This window comes from Pteropus vampyrus, unplaced genomic scaffold (assembly GCF_000151845.1).
Source record: "Pteropus vampyrus isolate Shadow unplaced genomic scaffold, Pvam_2.0 Scaffold15, whole genome shotgun sequence".
Classification (NCBI taxonomy): domain Eukaryota; kingdom Metazoa; phylum Chordata; class Mammalia; order Chiroptera; family Pteropodidae; genus Pteropus; species Pteropus vampyrus.
In genome coordinates, this window is record NW_011888796.1 from 7,193,283 (window position 1) to 7,207,631 (window position 14,349).

Consider the following 14,349-nt stretch of genomic DNA (forward strand, 5'->3'; position numbering starts at 1 on the left):
AACAGTAAATAAATATATATATATATATATATATTTACACTGTGTGTTCGCCTCCCATAGTTAGATTTCTTTCTGTCACCACATATTTGACCCCCTTTACCCCATCTACTTCCCCCCTTCCCTAACCCTGTACCCTCTGGTAACCACTGATCTATGGTCCATGTCCATGAGTCTCTGTTTGTCCTATTCATGTATTGCTTTTAGGTTTATATCCCACATATAAGTGATATCATGTGATTTTCAGCTTTTTCTGTCTGGGTTATTTCTCTTTGCAAAATCTCTTGGTAAAACACATTTCCTTATTAATTATTTAAAAAATGTAAATCTATGTATAACAGTTTTCAGGTATGCTTTATATTAGAAAAAAGAATAAAAACAATCGAAATATCCAAAGTAAAAGAATGAAACTGTATGGTGTGTCAATATGGAGGAATATTACAATGTCATAAAAAGAATCAGGTTTTCGAAGAATAGTGACATAGAAAAATGCTTCTACTGCAATATGAGGGAAAAAAAGAGGGCAGAAAACTATGTTGTCATGATCCCATTTTTTAAGGCCTGTTTTACAGAGAAAATAAACTCTTTGGCAGCAAAACTTAATCTGAAGTGACATGAAGCTGTCATACTTCCTATTACTTTTATATGCAGGAAAACAATACCAAGAACCTGATTTGTAAAGCCTTCAGAAAAAAGCAAAAATTAATTAGAATTTTAGGTTATATTAAGATTCCAAAGTAGGAACTATCTTTAGTACAATATATGTTGCCTACTAATATTTTATCAATTGCCAGAATCAAATCAATAAGTCTTATTTTAATATAAGTAAATGATAGGTTTTGAAGATAGATTTTTTTTAAGTGCAATAGTACACTATGTTGAATGTTGCCATTTTGTCTACTCTAATTATGCTTATTAGAAGAATCAGGCTTTAGATTCAAATATAAATGCTATATATACCGTTCTGATTTCATGAGTAATATTTAATAAAAATTATTTTTCAGTTTAATGAAAATTATTCTACAGGAAATTTAAATCCTCTCTCATCACAACAAGAAATTGGTAAGTGATTTGAAATTTGCTACGTATAAAAACATGTTAACTTTCCGCTTTGCATTTAATTTGTCTCTAACTGATTTTCTTAGGCACTCAGTTTGTTTTTTAAGATTACTGTTTCTTCTGCTCCACTACATCTTTTCTCACTACTCTACCAAATTTCCTTTCTCCATTATTATTAATGACTTACCAATTATCAAACATTATGGGTATTTATTATATTTAGTTTTTTTGCACCATTTGATATTGTTTACTCTTCCCATCTTTCTGCAGTTTTGGATATCCTCCTATATCTCTAGAGCTTACTTTTTATTGGAGCTTCTATCTTTTGTCTCGTGACTAATTTACTTGACATATACATAGAAACATACATGTATATATGTAGTATATTTTATTTCAGGTACTGCTCTTGGCTCTGGTGATATGAAAGTAAAGTTCTCATAGGGTTTATGTTCTAGTGGGAGAGACTGAAAATAGACAAATGATTGTATGTCAGGTAGTGCAATAAATAATAGTTGATATGGGTTTGAACTGGCAATCAGACTCATACCATTTTTAATCTAATATTAGGTTTACTCAGCTTTGTAGAAAGGTACAGGATAGGAGATAACAGCATGTATAGCATCTTTATCTCATTGAGATGTAGAATTAAGAGAAAGAAACAGGATGATGCCAAGATTTTGACATGAATAACTAAGAATGGAATTGCCGCTTATTGAAATGTGGAAGGTTATAGAAGTTATATTGAAATTGACAGGAGCTAAGAGTTCAGTTTTGGAAGTGTTATCATTGAAAAGTCTATTAGATATTTAAATGAAAGTAAAATAGGAGATTGTTTATATGAATCTAGAATTTATTGGAGGTGGAGACCTAAATTTTGGAATTTTCATAAATGGTATTTATTGCGATGAGACCAGAAACAAATCACCAATTGTAGACATTCTTTAAATGCCTGCCATCTGAAATATTCACTCTATATTCTCTCCTTTGCCACCCTTGTTCATTTGACACTCAGTAACTTTAGTACTTTCAAATATCATAATACAGATGATGACCAAATTTATATTTACCCTCCCTAACTTTTCTTAAACTCTAAGATCTTATTATTTCTTTTGGTCATTTTCTCCCAGTTTTATTGACCTACATCACTATAAGTTTAAAGTATACAGCAAAATTATTTGACTTACATATATTGTAAAATGATTAGCATAATCATTTATATGTAAAATCATTAGCATAATCATTTAATATAACCTAAAATTCTAATTAATTTTTCCTTTTTTATTTTTTTAGATTCCATATATAAGTGAGATCATATAGTATTTTTCTTTTTCCGACTTATTTCACTTAGCATAATATCTTCAAGGTTGTTGTAATAACAGGATTTCTCAGCTTTTTAATGGCTGAATAATATCCCAGTGCACATGTGTGCATGTGTACCACAACTTCTCCATCTATTCATCCATCAATAAACACTTAGATTGCTTCCATGTTTTGGCTATTGTAAATAATGCTGCTATGAACGCGGGAGTGCAGATATCTTTTTGAGTTAGTTTTTATTTCCTTTGGATATATCTCATAAGTGGAATTGCTGGATCATATGATAATTCTATTTTTAATTCTTTGAGGATCTTCCGTACTGTTTTCCATAGTGGCTGTACCAGTTTACAGTCCTACCAACAGTGCACGAAGGTTCTCTTTTCTCCAAATCCTCACCAGCATTTATTATTTTTTGTCCTTTTGATGAAGGCCATTTTAACAAGTGCAAGGTGCTGTCTTATTGTGGTCTTGATATTCATTTCCCTTGTGACTAGTGATGTTGAGAATCCTTTCATATACTGATTGGCCATTCATACATCTTCTTTGGAAAAATGTCTATTTAAGTTGTTTGCCTATTTTTAATTGGGTCGTTATTTTTTTGCTATTCAGTTTATGAGTTATATATATTTCAGATATGAACCCTTTGTCAGATATATATGGTTTGTAAATATTTTTTCAATTCTGTAGATTGTCTTTTCACTTTGTTGATTTTTTTTTTTGCTGTGCAGAGGTTTTTTAGTTTGATTTAGACCCATTTGTTTACTTTTTATTTTGTTACTTGTTTACATGTCGTATCTAAAAATTCGTCACCAAGACCCATGTCAAGGAGCTTTTTCCCATGTTTTTTCCTAGGAGTTTCATAGTTTCAGGCTTTACATTTAAGTCTTTAGTCCATTTCAAGTTAATTTGTATGTGTGTAAAATGGAGGTCTAGTTTCATTCTTTTACATGTGAATATCTAGTTTTTCTCAGCACCATTTATTGAAGAGACTCTTTACTTCATTGAGTATTTTTGGCTTTCTTGTAAAAATGTTAGTTGATCATATATGCTTAAGTTTATTTCTGGGCTCTTGATTCTGTTGCATTGATTTATTTGGTAAAACTTACCAGTGAAGCTATCTGGTAGGACCTTATTTTCGATTGTTATTGATATCTCTTTATATTTAAGACATCTGTTGACTTAAAAACTGGCAAATCTGAAATCAAACTTGTTCTCTTTCTGACATACCTAATGGTATCTTCATTATTCTACTTACCAAGACTCAGAACATTAGTAATAATTTTAATTTCTGTCTGTGTCTGTGTCTGACTACATTCAGCTTGTAATCAAGTTTTATCAGTTCTCTCTCTGAAATATTTATTTCTTTTCTATTTTCATTGAAATCATTATATTTCAAACTCTTATTAACATTCACTTGGGCTATTTCAGTAACATCATAATTGGTCTTTTCATCCTTTTAGTTTATCTATAGATCATAGTCCAGTTAATCTTCCTTATGCATACTGTGACCATCTTACCTTTAGTGGCTCCCCATAGAGTATCAAATTACATGCTCCTATCTTTCTAATCTAGCTCTGACATACCTTAAAAGCCTTTTTTCTTATAAGAATAATCTGTGCTTTGGCCAGAATGAAGACCTCATTGCAACCCAAATATGCCCACAATTTCTTTTACACTATTTTCTTCCTAAAATTCTCAGCTTCATTTCTTTCCAACCATCTTTTCAAGACCACATTTTCTTACATAAAACCTATTATTTTTCCTTTCAAACTTCTATTCCTAATATATACCTCCTTCACTTTTCTGAATGTCTCTTTTTTTAAATACTTTTTTACATTCTACCATCTGTCATTATTTACGATTACATATAAAATCTCTTCTAATTACAGGTTATTTGAAGGCAGGCACTTCGTTTTATTCACCTTTGAATTCTCCACAGCACCTACACTACTGCCTTGCACAGTAATCTATTATTTTATTTACAATGAGCATCAGTTTAATGAAGACTTCATATGAACTTTTTTTCTGAAATTAAAAAAATCAAATTCATTTATTCAATGGGAAATTAAAAATTTTAGGTTTTTTCTGGACTATAGCTATATTACAGCTATCTTCCTTTAAGTCTTCTAGATGTGTACTAAAGTCAGTAGAAAAATAGACTTGAGAAAGGGAGAGGGGAAGTACTCAAGCGTCTGGTAATCTGTCCATCTATCCATCCATCCATCCATCCATCCATCCATCCATCCATCCATCCATCCATCCACATACCCACCCTACTGCTGGTTGGCTCAAATTTATTTAGGGTAAAATAACTGAGATGTTTAAAAATATATGAAATTTCAAAATGTTATGAAGTAAATTGTTTTGTTTAATTTACTCATTGAATTGGTTCTCTGTGGATAAAATACAGGTGCTTTAAAAGATGTGTTTCAAATAAGTCTGGATTACTGTACATTTTAAATTTTTTAATAATTAAAAATTATAATTAAGATATTGAAAATGTACTTGCAATCTTAATATAATGAATGAAAAACAATATTTTTCCTTATTAGCAGTTCTAGGAGTCATCAACTAAATAACTTTTTATGTAAAGTTGTTTTCAAAAATTCCTTTTAAAACTCTAAAATCCTTTTCACTGTTCTGTGAATTTTCTAGAACAATGCCATGAACAGTAATTGTAGTTACTCAATAAATAATAGTTGAATAAGTTTGATTTATGCAGTATCTCTCAAATCTAGCATTTTTTTAATTCTCTTTTATGATTATAGGTAAGGCTAAGATTTCATCATTTCTGTCATCCCCACTTCTAGACACTCTCCTGTTTCAGCCTTTCTACACATTCTCTCCTGAGTAACCCTTAAAGCAGTACAAATCCTGTCATATCTCTGCTTGAAAACTTCTGATAGCTTACTGTTACCTGACAGATAAAGTCCAGATTCTACATTTGGACATATAGCAGATTTTCCAAGCTCATCTTTATTAATTCCCTTTTATTTATTTTTTTATTCGTTTGTTTGCTTGTTAATCATTAATTCCCTTTTAATAGCTCTTTATTATTTCTCAGTGTTCTTGACAAGCTGAATTGACTTGTTACCCTTATATTTCCTAAGTACACCTGTTTCTGCACCTCTGTTCTATTCTCTCCATTTGAGGTGTTTCACCCCTCTTTCTACCTTATACACTAGTTCTTTACATACTTGAGTATGAATTACTTGAAAGTAGCGTTTAAGTTTGAATCTGTTTAATCTTCCATAGTACAGAGGACAGTACTTTGCACATAAGAGGAATACAGTTAAATATCTTCTTAATAGATAAATGGTTCAATGTTACTGTATTTATTGTATGCTGTATACTATAATTTAGTAGGTTATGCAATTTAGTAAGTTATGTAATTTAGTAGGTTATGCAAATTATGTAACATGAATAGCATGACATTGTATATTTATCTTCCTCAGGAAATTTGTTTGGGAAACCAGAAGGAGAAGATGCCTTCGCATTTTCTTTTCCATCAGATTCTTCAACTCATACATTTGTAGCTGGAAAAGATGATTTTAGTTTTCCATTTTCATTTGAACAAGATCAAAACTCAACACCTTCTTCTTCAAAAGATTTTTCATCCTCTTCACAGAATACAACACAATTTACTTTATTTTGAAACTAATTACTAATTTCTTGAATTATTTTACTGCGTTATAATCATCTAAGGCATAAATTTACATTATTAAAATATGAAGACTACTTTTGTTGATTAAAGCAATAATGGATTATCATAGTTATATTATTTGATTACATTTATTTAGATATTAAAGGAAGTTAAGCCTGTGTCATGTAATTTTGTTTTTATTAGCAGTATTAACTATCATTATTTTGGTTTTGATTTCACAAGGCCTATTCAGGCAGAACTTTTATTAATAGAATTTGATGCTTTTTCCAATAATATTATTGTAAATAGTAAGCCTGTTTCTCTACAGAACCTAAGTTTCATTCTGGTAGTATTTTAGGTGTTTTTGATAAGAAGAAGAACTCCTTTAGGCCATCAGAAGATCTTTTAGCAGTAACTGTGCAGAATTAATACTAAGGTGTACTTAGTACTTTAGCTACTAAAAAATGCTTTTAAAATTACTGTTTTTCACTTATGCTTTACTATTGCAATATGAAGAGTAATACCTTAATCTCAAAAAATTTATGTTATTCAGTAAATAAAATGTGTCATTTTCTTCCAGTACAACAAGAGGTAGAATTCTAATTTTATCAGTTATTCCAGTATCTATAATGGAAAGAAATTAAATGTGTAAAGCTAATTTCTGAAAATTGGATTGTTGTATTAATGGTGATACTGTTAATATATGTTTTGCTTAAGCCTTTTTGAAGAACATTTAAAATTTTATTTCCTGTCTTCAACAAAAAATTCACCTTTATATTTTATATGCAGTATTTGCTTGTCAATAAGTTATGTAGCTTAAGTGAAGATATATAAAATTATGTGAAATTACATAAACATGTTGCTCAATATCTTTGTGTTTTGTGCTTTTTAAATTAGTTGTATTGAGTTACCAAGTAATAAAGAGTATGACTCCATATTTTGGTGTGTGACTACTGACAGACTTTAAGCCTCACCCTGTTTTTTCCCCCTTTTGTTCCATATCTGGTCAAGCTGATAAGAAAGCCCAGGTGGCACCAGTGGGAAGTTAAAACCATGTATAGGATCTCTTACCCTGGCCCTACCCCTACCTACCACAAAACCCAAAGTCTTTCTCTGTTCTCTCAATCCATTTTCAGATCAGCTTGGGAGGCCTTGCCTGCTATCCACAGAAAACATTATGTGTGAGTAATAAGCCTTTTAATACCCTACTGGAGTGTGTATGTTATCACCAACTTCAGTATCCAAACCAAATTTTGGTTTATCTTGCTGCTTATCTTACTTCAGAGTGTTTACAACATAGCACAATTTGTATTAAATTAAGCTTTCCCAGAGACTTTTAAAGTCAGAAGGATGATATAACTAATGCTAGAAAGAATTTAAGAGAACTTTGGACTTAAAAAAAAAAAAAAACCTTTAATAATGGTTGAAAGATAAAAATTTCAATTAAAAAATTAGAGTTTTTCCTTTTATATTGAGCATTTTACTGACCCTATGATTGAATTAATTGGTAGTTTTGGTAAAATAAAAACATTGACTAAGAAAGATGTAATTGGTTTATTTGCTATTTATTAAGAGGTTCAAAACTGGTTTTAGCCTTGAGAAACTCAGTGATCCCATGATTTATTTTTACTTTAAATAAAGAAATGCCTATCACACCAGCATAGTTAGATTTACCATGTTATCAATAAAAGAGGTAAAGAAAAACACGTAGGTATTTTTAAAATATCTTCAGTTGTACATGGCATTTGAGGACATATAAAAGCTAAAAGACATAGTCTTATATTCAAGGAACTTATAATTTAGTTGAGGATACAAAACTTATAAAACAACAAAAAATTACAATAAAATAGCATATAATCAAATTCTATAGTTTATAACTTGCTCTGTGGTAGGGAAGAGATTGAGTGGTTTAAGAAGTAGAAAATAAAAGGAGGTCATTATAGAATGGAAAGCCTGGGAAGGATTCACTGACTAGGTAGAATTTGAATCGGGACTTTTAAGGTATGTGGATTATAATTGAATTTAAGGTTGATGCCTTTTTTAAGCTTTACATTTTTTATTGCCTAATTCTGGTGGCTAGTTTTAGTAGGATTTCATTGAATGCTTGTTGAATTAATAGAATTGAACTGAATTGGTAAAGGAGGCAGGGAGGGATTTCTAAATAAGGGGAACAACATCAGCAAAAGAAAATGCAATCATAAATTTACTATGTGGAAGAAATTCAGAATAGGCTTAATTGGAGTAGAAAGTAAAAGGAAATTGAGTTTAATAAGTACGGTAGGATTGATTTATAGAGGATCTTCAAGTGTTTTGACTTGATTTCTGAGACTAATAAGGAACTTATATCCTAAATACCAGAGTTATAAGAGAAAAAGAATGGTTAAGAAAGATTAAACTCATGATACAGCCAGAGGAGAAATTATAGTTAAACCATTAGGAGGCAACTGCACTAGTCCATGTACATGATGATAAGATCCAAGTGATAACAACTGATTGTCCTGTGGTTTGATACTGCTGACATATAAAATTGGAACAGTGTACCTTGTCTAAAAGAAATACATTTCCTTGAACACCATCTGTGTATAAAATCAAAGAAGAAAGGAACTAGAGCTATTTAATTGTGTTTGAATAACATAGGTCCTCTGGCTACTGGAGGCATGTGCAATATTTCTAATACGGATCACAAAATAAATGTGTATAATCAAATAGCCTTCTAAAGATAATTTTTAAAAGAGCAGTATTCCCCTAAAGATAGAAATCTACTACTGTCATCTTCAAAAATAGGAATTAGTCTCCATTCCTACTCAAGGTTTTAGAAATATGGAGGCCAGTACTTTTCTTCTTTCTAATACAAGCACTTAAAGCTATAAATTTTTCTCTAAGCACTTTCTAGTTGCATCCCAGAAAATCTTATATATTTTTGTTTTCATTTACTTCAGATGTCTCTCTTAATTTCTTCTTTGACCAATGAATTATTCAGAAGTGCATTATGTAATTTCCAAATATTTGGAATTTATGTAAATATCTTATTTTTATGGGTATTTCATTTAATTCCATTGAGATTATTTAAAAGATTTCCATTCTTTTAAATTTGAGACTTCATGGACCCACATATAGTCTATCTTTGTAAATAAATTTTGTGTACATGAAAAAGAATGTGTATTTGACAGTTATTGGATATAGTGTAGTAGTTACAAATATCGATTAGATCAAGGTGGTTTGTAGAGTTGTTCACATCATCTTTGCTTTCAATTGCTAAAAAAGGGCTATTAAAAACTTTTTGTCTATTTCTCCCTTTAATTTTGTCAAATTTTTAATATATTTTGAAACATTGTCATTAAATTTATATACATTATGATTGTTATATCTTCCTGATGAATTGACTCTTATCATTATGAACTCTATCCCTTTATCTCTACTAATACTCTTTCTTGAGTTCTATATTACTTGATATTAATAGAGCCCCTCCAGCCTTATTGTAGTTTTCATGATACACCTTTTTCATCCATCTATTTTAACTTGTTTGTATTTTTATATTTAAAATATATCTCTTGCAGATAGTATATGATGGGCTCTTTTAAATCCCTTCTAATAATCTTTGCACATACTCCCTTTAAAAGTCCCACATAACATTTTGGCCTTTGTCTCATTGGTCAGAATGAAGTTCTCACCTGGTTCTACCAAACTGCAAGGGAAACTGAGAAATGTGGGTTTTAGGTGAGCACATTATCCAGGGTTTTATTACTAAAGAAGAAGAGGAAACGATATTGAGAAGTAATTAGTTATATAATATGTGTTTTTTTCTTTAGATAATAGTAAATTTTAGAACTTGATGACATACATTTTCCCATTCTTCCTATATTCCATAGTATTTTCCTGTATATATTTCTTTTTATGCTCAAATACTTCCTCCAAGAGTATTTTCCAGATGGTCCTTGAACAGTAAAACTTCTGAAGCCTTTTAGGTATAGGAATATTTTTATTTTCATCTTTCATTTATTTTTTAAAATTAATTTTTCTAAAAGTAATATACTCACATGAACATACACACAAAGGTAAACAGTAGGAAGTCTCCTCACCCCTGTCTTCTCTGTTTCCTACCCCCTTTATATGTAAATATTGTTTTTGTTTCTTCTAAAGTTTTTATGTATAACAAAATAAGAACATTCTTATTTTCCCTTTTTTTTAATACTTAAGGTACGATACATAATAAGATATATTATATTGTACTTTTTCCGATACATAATAACATATATTATATTGTACTTTTTCCCCCACTTAATCTATATTGAAGATCTTTGACTTTGCATTTATATGAAAGTTTGACTAGAAATAAATACTTTTAAGAGCTGTTTTTGAAACTAGGTATATAAGGGAGTAGAGGTAGAGGAAATATTCAGGGCCTGCTAACCTGCCTGTACTTCTCAACTACTTTCTAGATCCTGAGGTTTCCTTGCCATTTCATATCAACAACATGCCACCACCATCACCAGGGTGAGATAAAAGGGCATACCTAAAAACTCACAGTGCTAGCTCCACAAAATGGTATTTTATGTGTCAATTTGACTGGGCCACTAGTGCCCATTATTCTTGGTCTTTCTGTGAGAGCGAGTAAACCTGGATGATATAAACTGAGAAAAGCAGATTGGCTTCCCCAGTATGGGTGAGACTCATCTAATCTGTTGAAATCCTGAATACACTAAAAGGGCAGAGCAAAGGAGAATTAACTCTCTCTGTCTGTCTCTGGAGAACCCTGACCCTTGCTGATGCAGGTATTCAGCCCTAATGGTTTTTATATTACTTTGATAGATAGCTCACCCTTTTTCTAGCTTTTGTGGTGTCTTTATGTTTAGATTTTGAGGAGAGAGCCCATGTTTGTTTGCCATCTTTGTTTTATACTCTTGTTCAGTTTTTATTGTTTTTTTTTAAAGACAGCCTTTAAATATTATTGGAAAATCCATAATATTTTGGATAATTATATATGCTGCATTTAGTATCCCCGGTGTCCCACTTGCTAACTATTATTTTCTTATACAGTTAACAGTCTCAAATTACCCAATTAACAAGATAAATTTTTCTTAGTAAAATATCTGGGAATTAGGGCACATTCGCTTTCTTTTCAAAAGAAGTAATCTATAATTCTAAGTACTGACTTACAAATATTAAAATATTAAAAGAAATATAACAACTTTTAAAATATGGAAGGGAGGAGTTGAGCAAGGAGATCTAGAAAACAGGAAATATTTATCTTTGGCAATGAAATTTAGGCAACATTTTGAAACTCTGAACTAGAAGAAAGTTTATTTAAACTTGATTGACTTTCTAAACAGGTCTGAAGCCATACCGTCACAATGCAAAAATCATTTGACTGTTGTTTAGTATTTGATTCAGTGTAGGTATTAAGGCAACTCACCATTTAACTGACTTTGCTTTTTTTCAGTGTTCTGTTAGATTTTTAACAGTGCAATTTAGATCAAATTTAAAACTCAGAGGAGTGAAATAACTTTGTATATTATAGCATTAATGAACTGAAGCATAGTCAGGAAATGACATGTAAACACTACTGATTAGAATTGATTGAAATGTGTAGACTTATAGTATAAAAAACATAAAAGTAAACTCAAGGAAGAACTAAATAAATGGAGAGATATTTCATGTTCATGGATAGGAAAACTCAATATCGTCAAGATGTCAGTTCTTTCCAACTTGATCTATAGATTCAATGCAATTACACTCAAAGTCCCAACAAGTTATTTTATGGATATCAACAAACTGATTTTAAAGTTTTTACAGAGAGACAAAAGACCCAGAATAGCCAACATAATATTGAAAGAGAAGAACTAAGTTGGAGGACTGAAGGAAGCTACCTGACTACAAGACTTACTATAAAGCTCCAATAATCAAGACAGTCGGCATTGACAAAAGAACAGACGAATAGTTTAATGAGTGAGATTAGAGAGCTCAGAAATAGACTCACACAAATTCAGCCAACTGACTTTTGACAATGTGGAGCAAGGCTAAGCATGCAGTCAAGAAGATCTTTTCAACAAATGGTGCTAGAATAACTGGACATCTACATACAAAAAAAATATAGACAGACCTTACACTCTTCACAAAAATTAACTTAAAATGGATAACATAAATGTAAATATAAAGTACAAAACTATAAAACTCCTAGAAGATATCAGAAGAAAGTCTAGATGACCTAGGTTTTGATGATGACTTTTTAGATATAATACAAAAGGCACAATCTATGAAAAAAAATTGATAAGCTGAACTTTATTAAAATTAAATTTTTCTGCTCTGTAAAAGACACTGTCAAGAGAATAAAAGGGAAGCCACAGATTGGGAGAAAATATTTTTAAACAACACATCTAGTAAAGAACTTATTTAAAACAGAAAAAAAAAATCTTAAAACTCAACGATAAGAAAACAAACCACCCCATTAAAAATGGGTCACAATTAAGGACAGATATCTATCTCACCAAAGAAGATATATAGATGGCCAGTACGCATATGAAAAGATGCTCTACGACATACGTCATCAGAGAAATGCAACTTAAAATGTCAGAATGGCCCAAATCCAGAACTTTGATGACACCAAATGCTGGGAAGGATGTGGAGCATCAGGAACTCTTATTCATCATGATGAGATTGCAAAATGGTACAATCACTTTGAAAGACAGTTTGGCAGTTTCTTAAAAAACTAAGCATATTCTTATCACATGATCCAGCAATAGCACTTCTTGGTATGTACCTTGGGTAGAGGAAGTGAAAACTATGTCTGCACAAAAACCTGCATACAGATGTTTATTGCAGTTTTATTCATAATTGCCCAAACTTGGAAGCAACTAAGATGTCCTTCAGTAGGTGGATGCATAAGTAAACTCTAGTACATCCAGACAATGGAATATTGTTAAAAAGAAATAAACTATTAAGCTATGAAAAGATATTGAGGAAATGTAAATACATATTACTAAGTGAAAGAAGCCAGTCTGAAAAGACTACATACTATGTGATTTCAAATATACGACATTCTGGAAAAGGCAAAATTATGGAGACAATAAAAAGATCAGTGGTTATGAGAGGTTAGGAAGGAGGGAAAGATAAATAGGCAGAGCAAAAAGGATTTTTAGGTAGAGAAAATACTCTGTATGATACTATAATGATGGATACATGCCATGATTAATTTGTCCAAACTCATAGAATGTATAATACCAAGAGTGAACCCTAATGTAAGCTTTGGATTTTGGGTGATAATGATGTGTCAATGTAGGTTCATTGATTGTAACATATGTAACATATGTAGGTTCATTGATTGTAACATATGTACCTCTCTGGTGGTGGATAATGGGGGAGGCTATGCATGTGTTGGGGTAGGGGTATATGGGAAATATCTGTACCTTCTGCTCAATTTTGCTGTGAATCTAAAACCGCTCTAAAAAATCTATTATAAAAATCAATAGAGGGAAAATTCGAACAACACACAAACACACACACAGCTTTAAGCTTTCTACTACCTTGCCAACTGCATAATTGTAAATCTTTTTTGGGTAATAGATAATATAAATATTAATTTTTTATTTATTGTGACTCAGTAGGTATTAGAATTTCAGGGGCCTAAATGGGTGACTAGCTAGAGCTTTAGTAACTGACCAGAGAATGTTAGTAATTTTGAAATAATATTATTATAATTCTAAAAATAAAGTTTTTCTGATCTTTTGAAGGAATGAACGAACAAGCAATACGTAAACCTGGCTGGCATGTTGATGCTTTCCCTTCGAATTTCAATTGCTGTCATATAACTTGCCTTAGAGGCTGCATGGCTCATTTAGAAACATTCCCATTGCCTTGCTTTTATATTTTGCTCTTGATTTCTCCAAAACTGACACAAGTCACATGCAATCACATCTATACCCCTGGTGGACAGGCCCATCCTAATATTCCCAGACTCACAGCCAGGTTGTTTGCAGCTCAGCAGTTCTGCTTCTTGATACATCATTTTGTATTCTGTTGTTAAATTAACATCTTGCTGAGAATTTGTCTCTTAAAATATTATTTCTTTAATAGGTTACCTTTTTTTTGTTTTGATATAAATATGATACTCTTTTTAAAACTTTAAGCTACCTTACTTGTTAAAAGGTTGTTTTTCCAAAGTTTCAGTTCACATTTTTATTTTTTGGTATGTTTTAGGAAGTGTTTTTTCATGAAGTAATTGCAGCTCCAGACTGATGAATCACAAGAGAGTATAGGAGAAGGATGATGGATAGAATATTGAATAGTGGGGGCCCTAGAGTACTGTCTGTGTTTAAACATTGAGAGATTCATGCTAA

General features: G+C 31.1%; 1 protein-coding gene across 1 annotated transcript in view; it reads left to right on the forward strand.

Annotated features, from left to right (window-relative positions):
• CUNH14orf39 (chromosome unknown C14orf39 homolog) overlaps positions 1 to 6,028 on the forward strand; it is a 32,869-nt gene extending 26,841 nt beyond the window's left edge. The window contains exons 16-17 of the mRNA XM_011386266.2: positions 1,002 to 1,059; positions 5,829 to 6,028. Coding sequence (XP_011384568.1) covers positions 1,002 to 1,059; positions 5,829 to 6,028 — 258 coding nt within the window. The remainder of the gene's footprint in view (positions 1 to 1,001; positions 1,060 to 5,828) is intronic.
• The last annotated feature ends 8,321 nt before the right edge of the window (positions 6,029 to 14,349 follow it).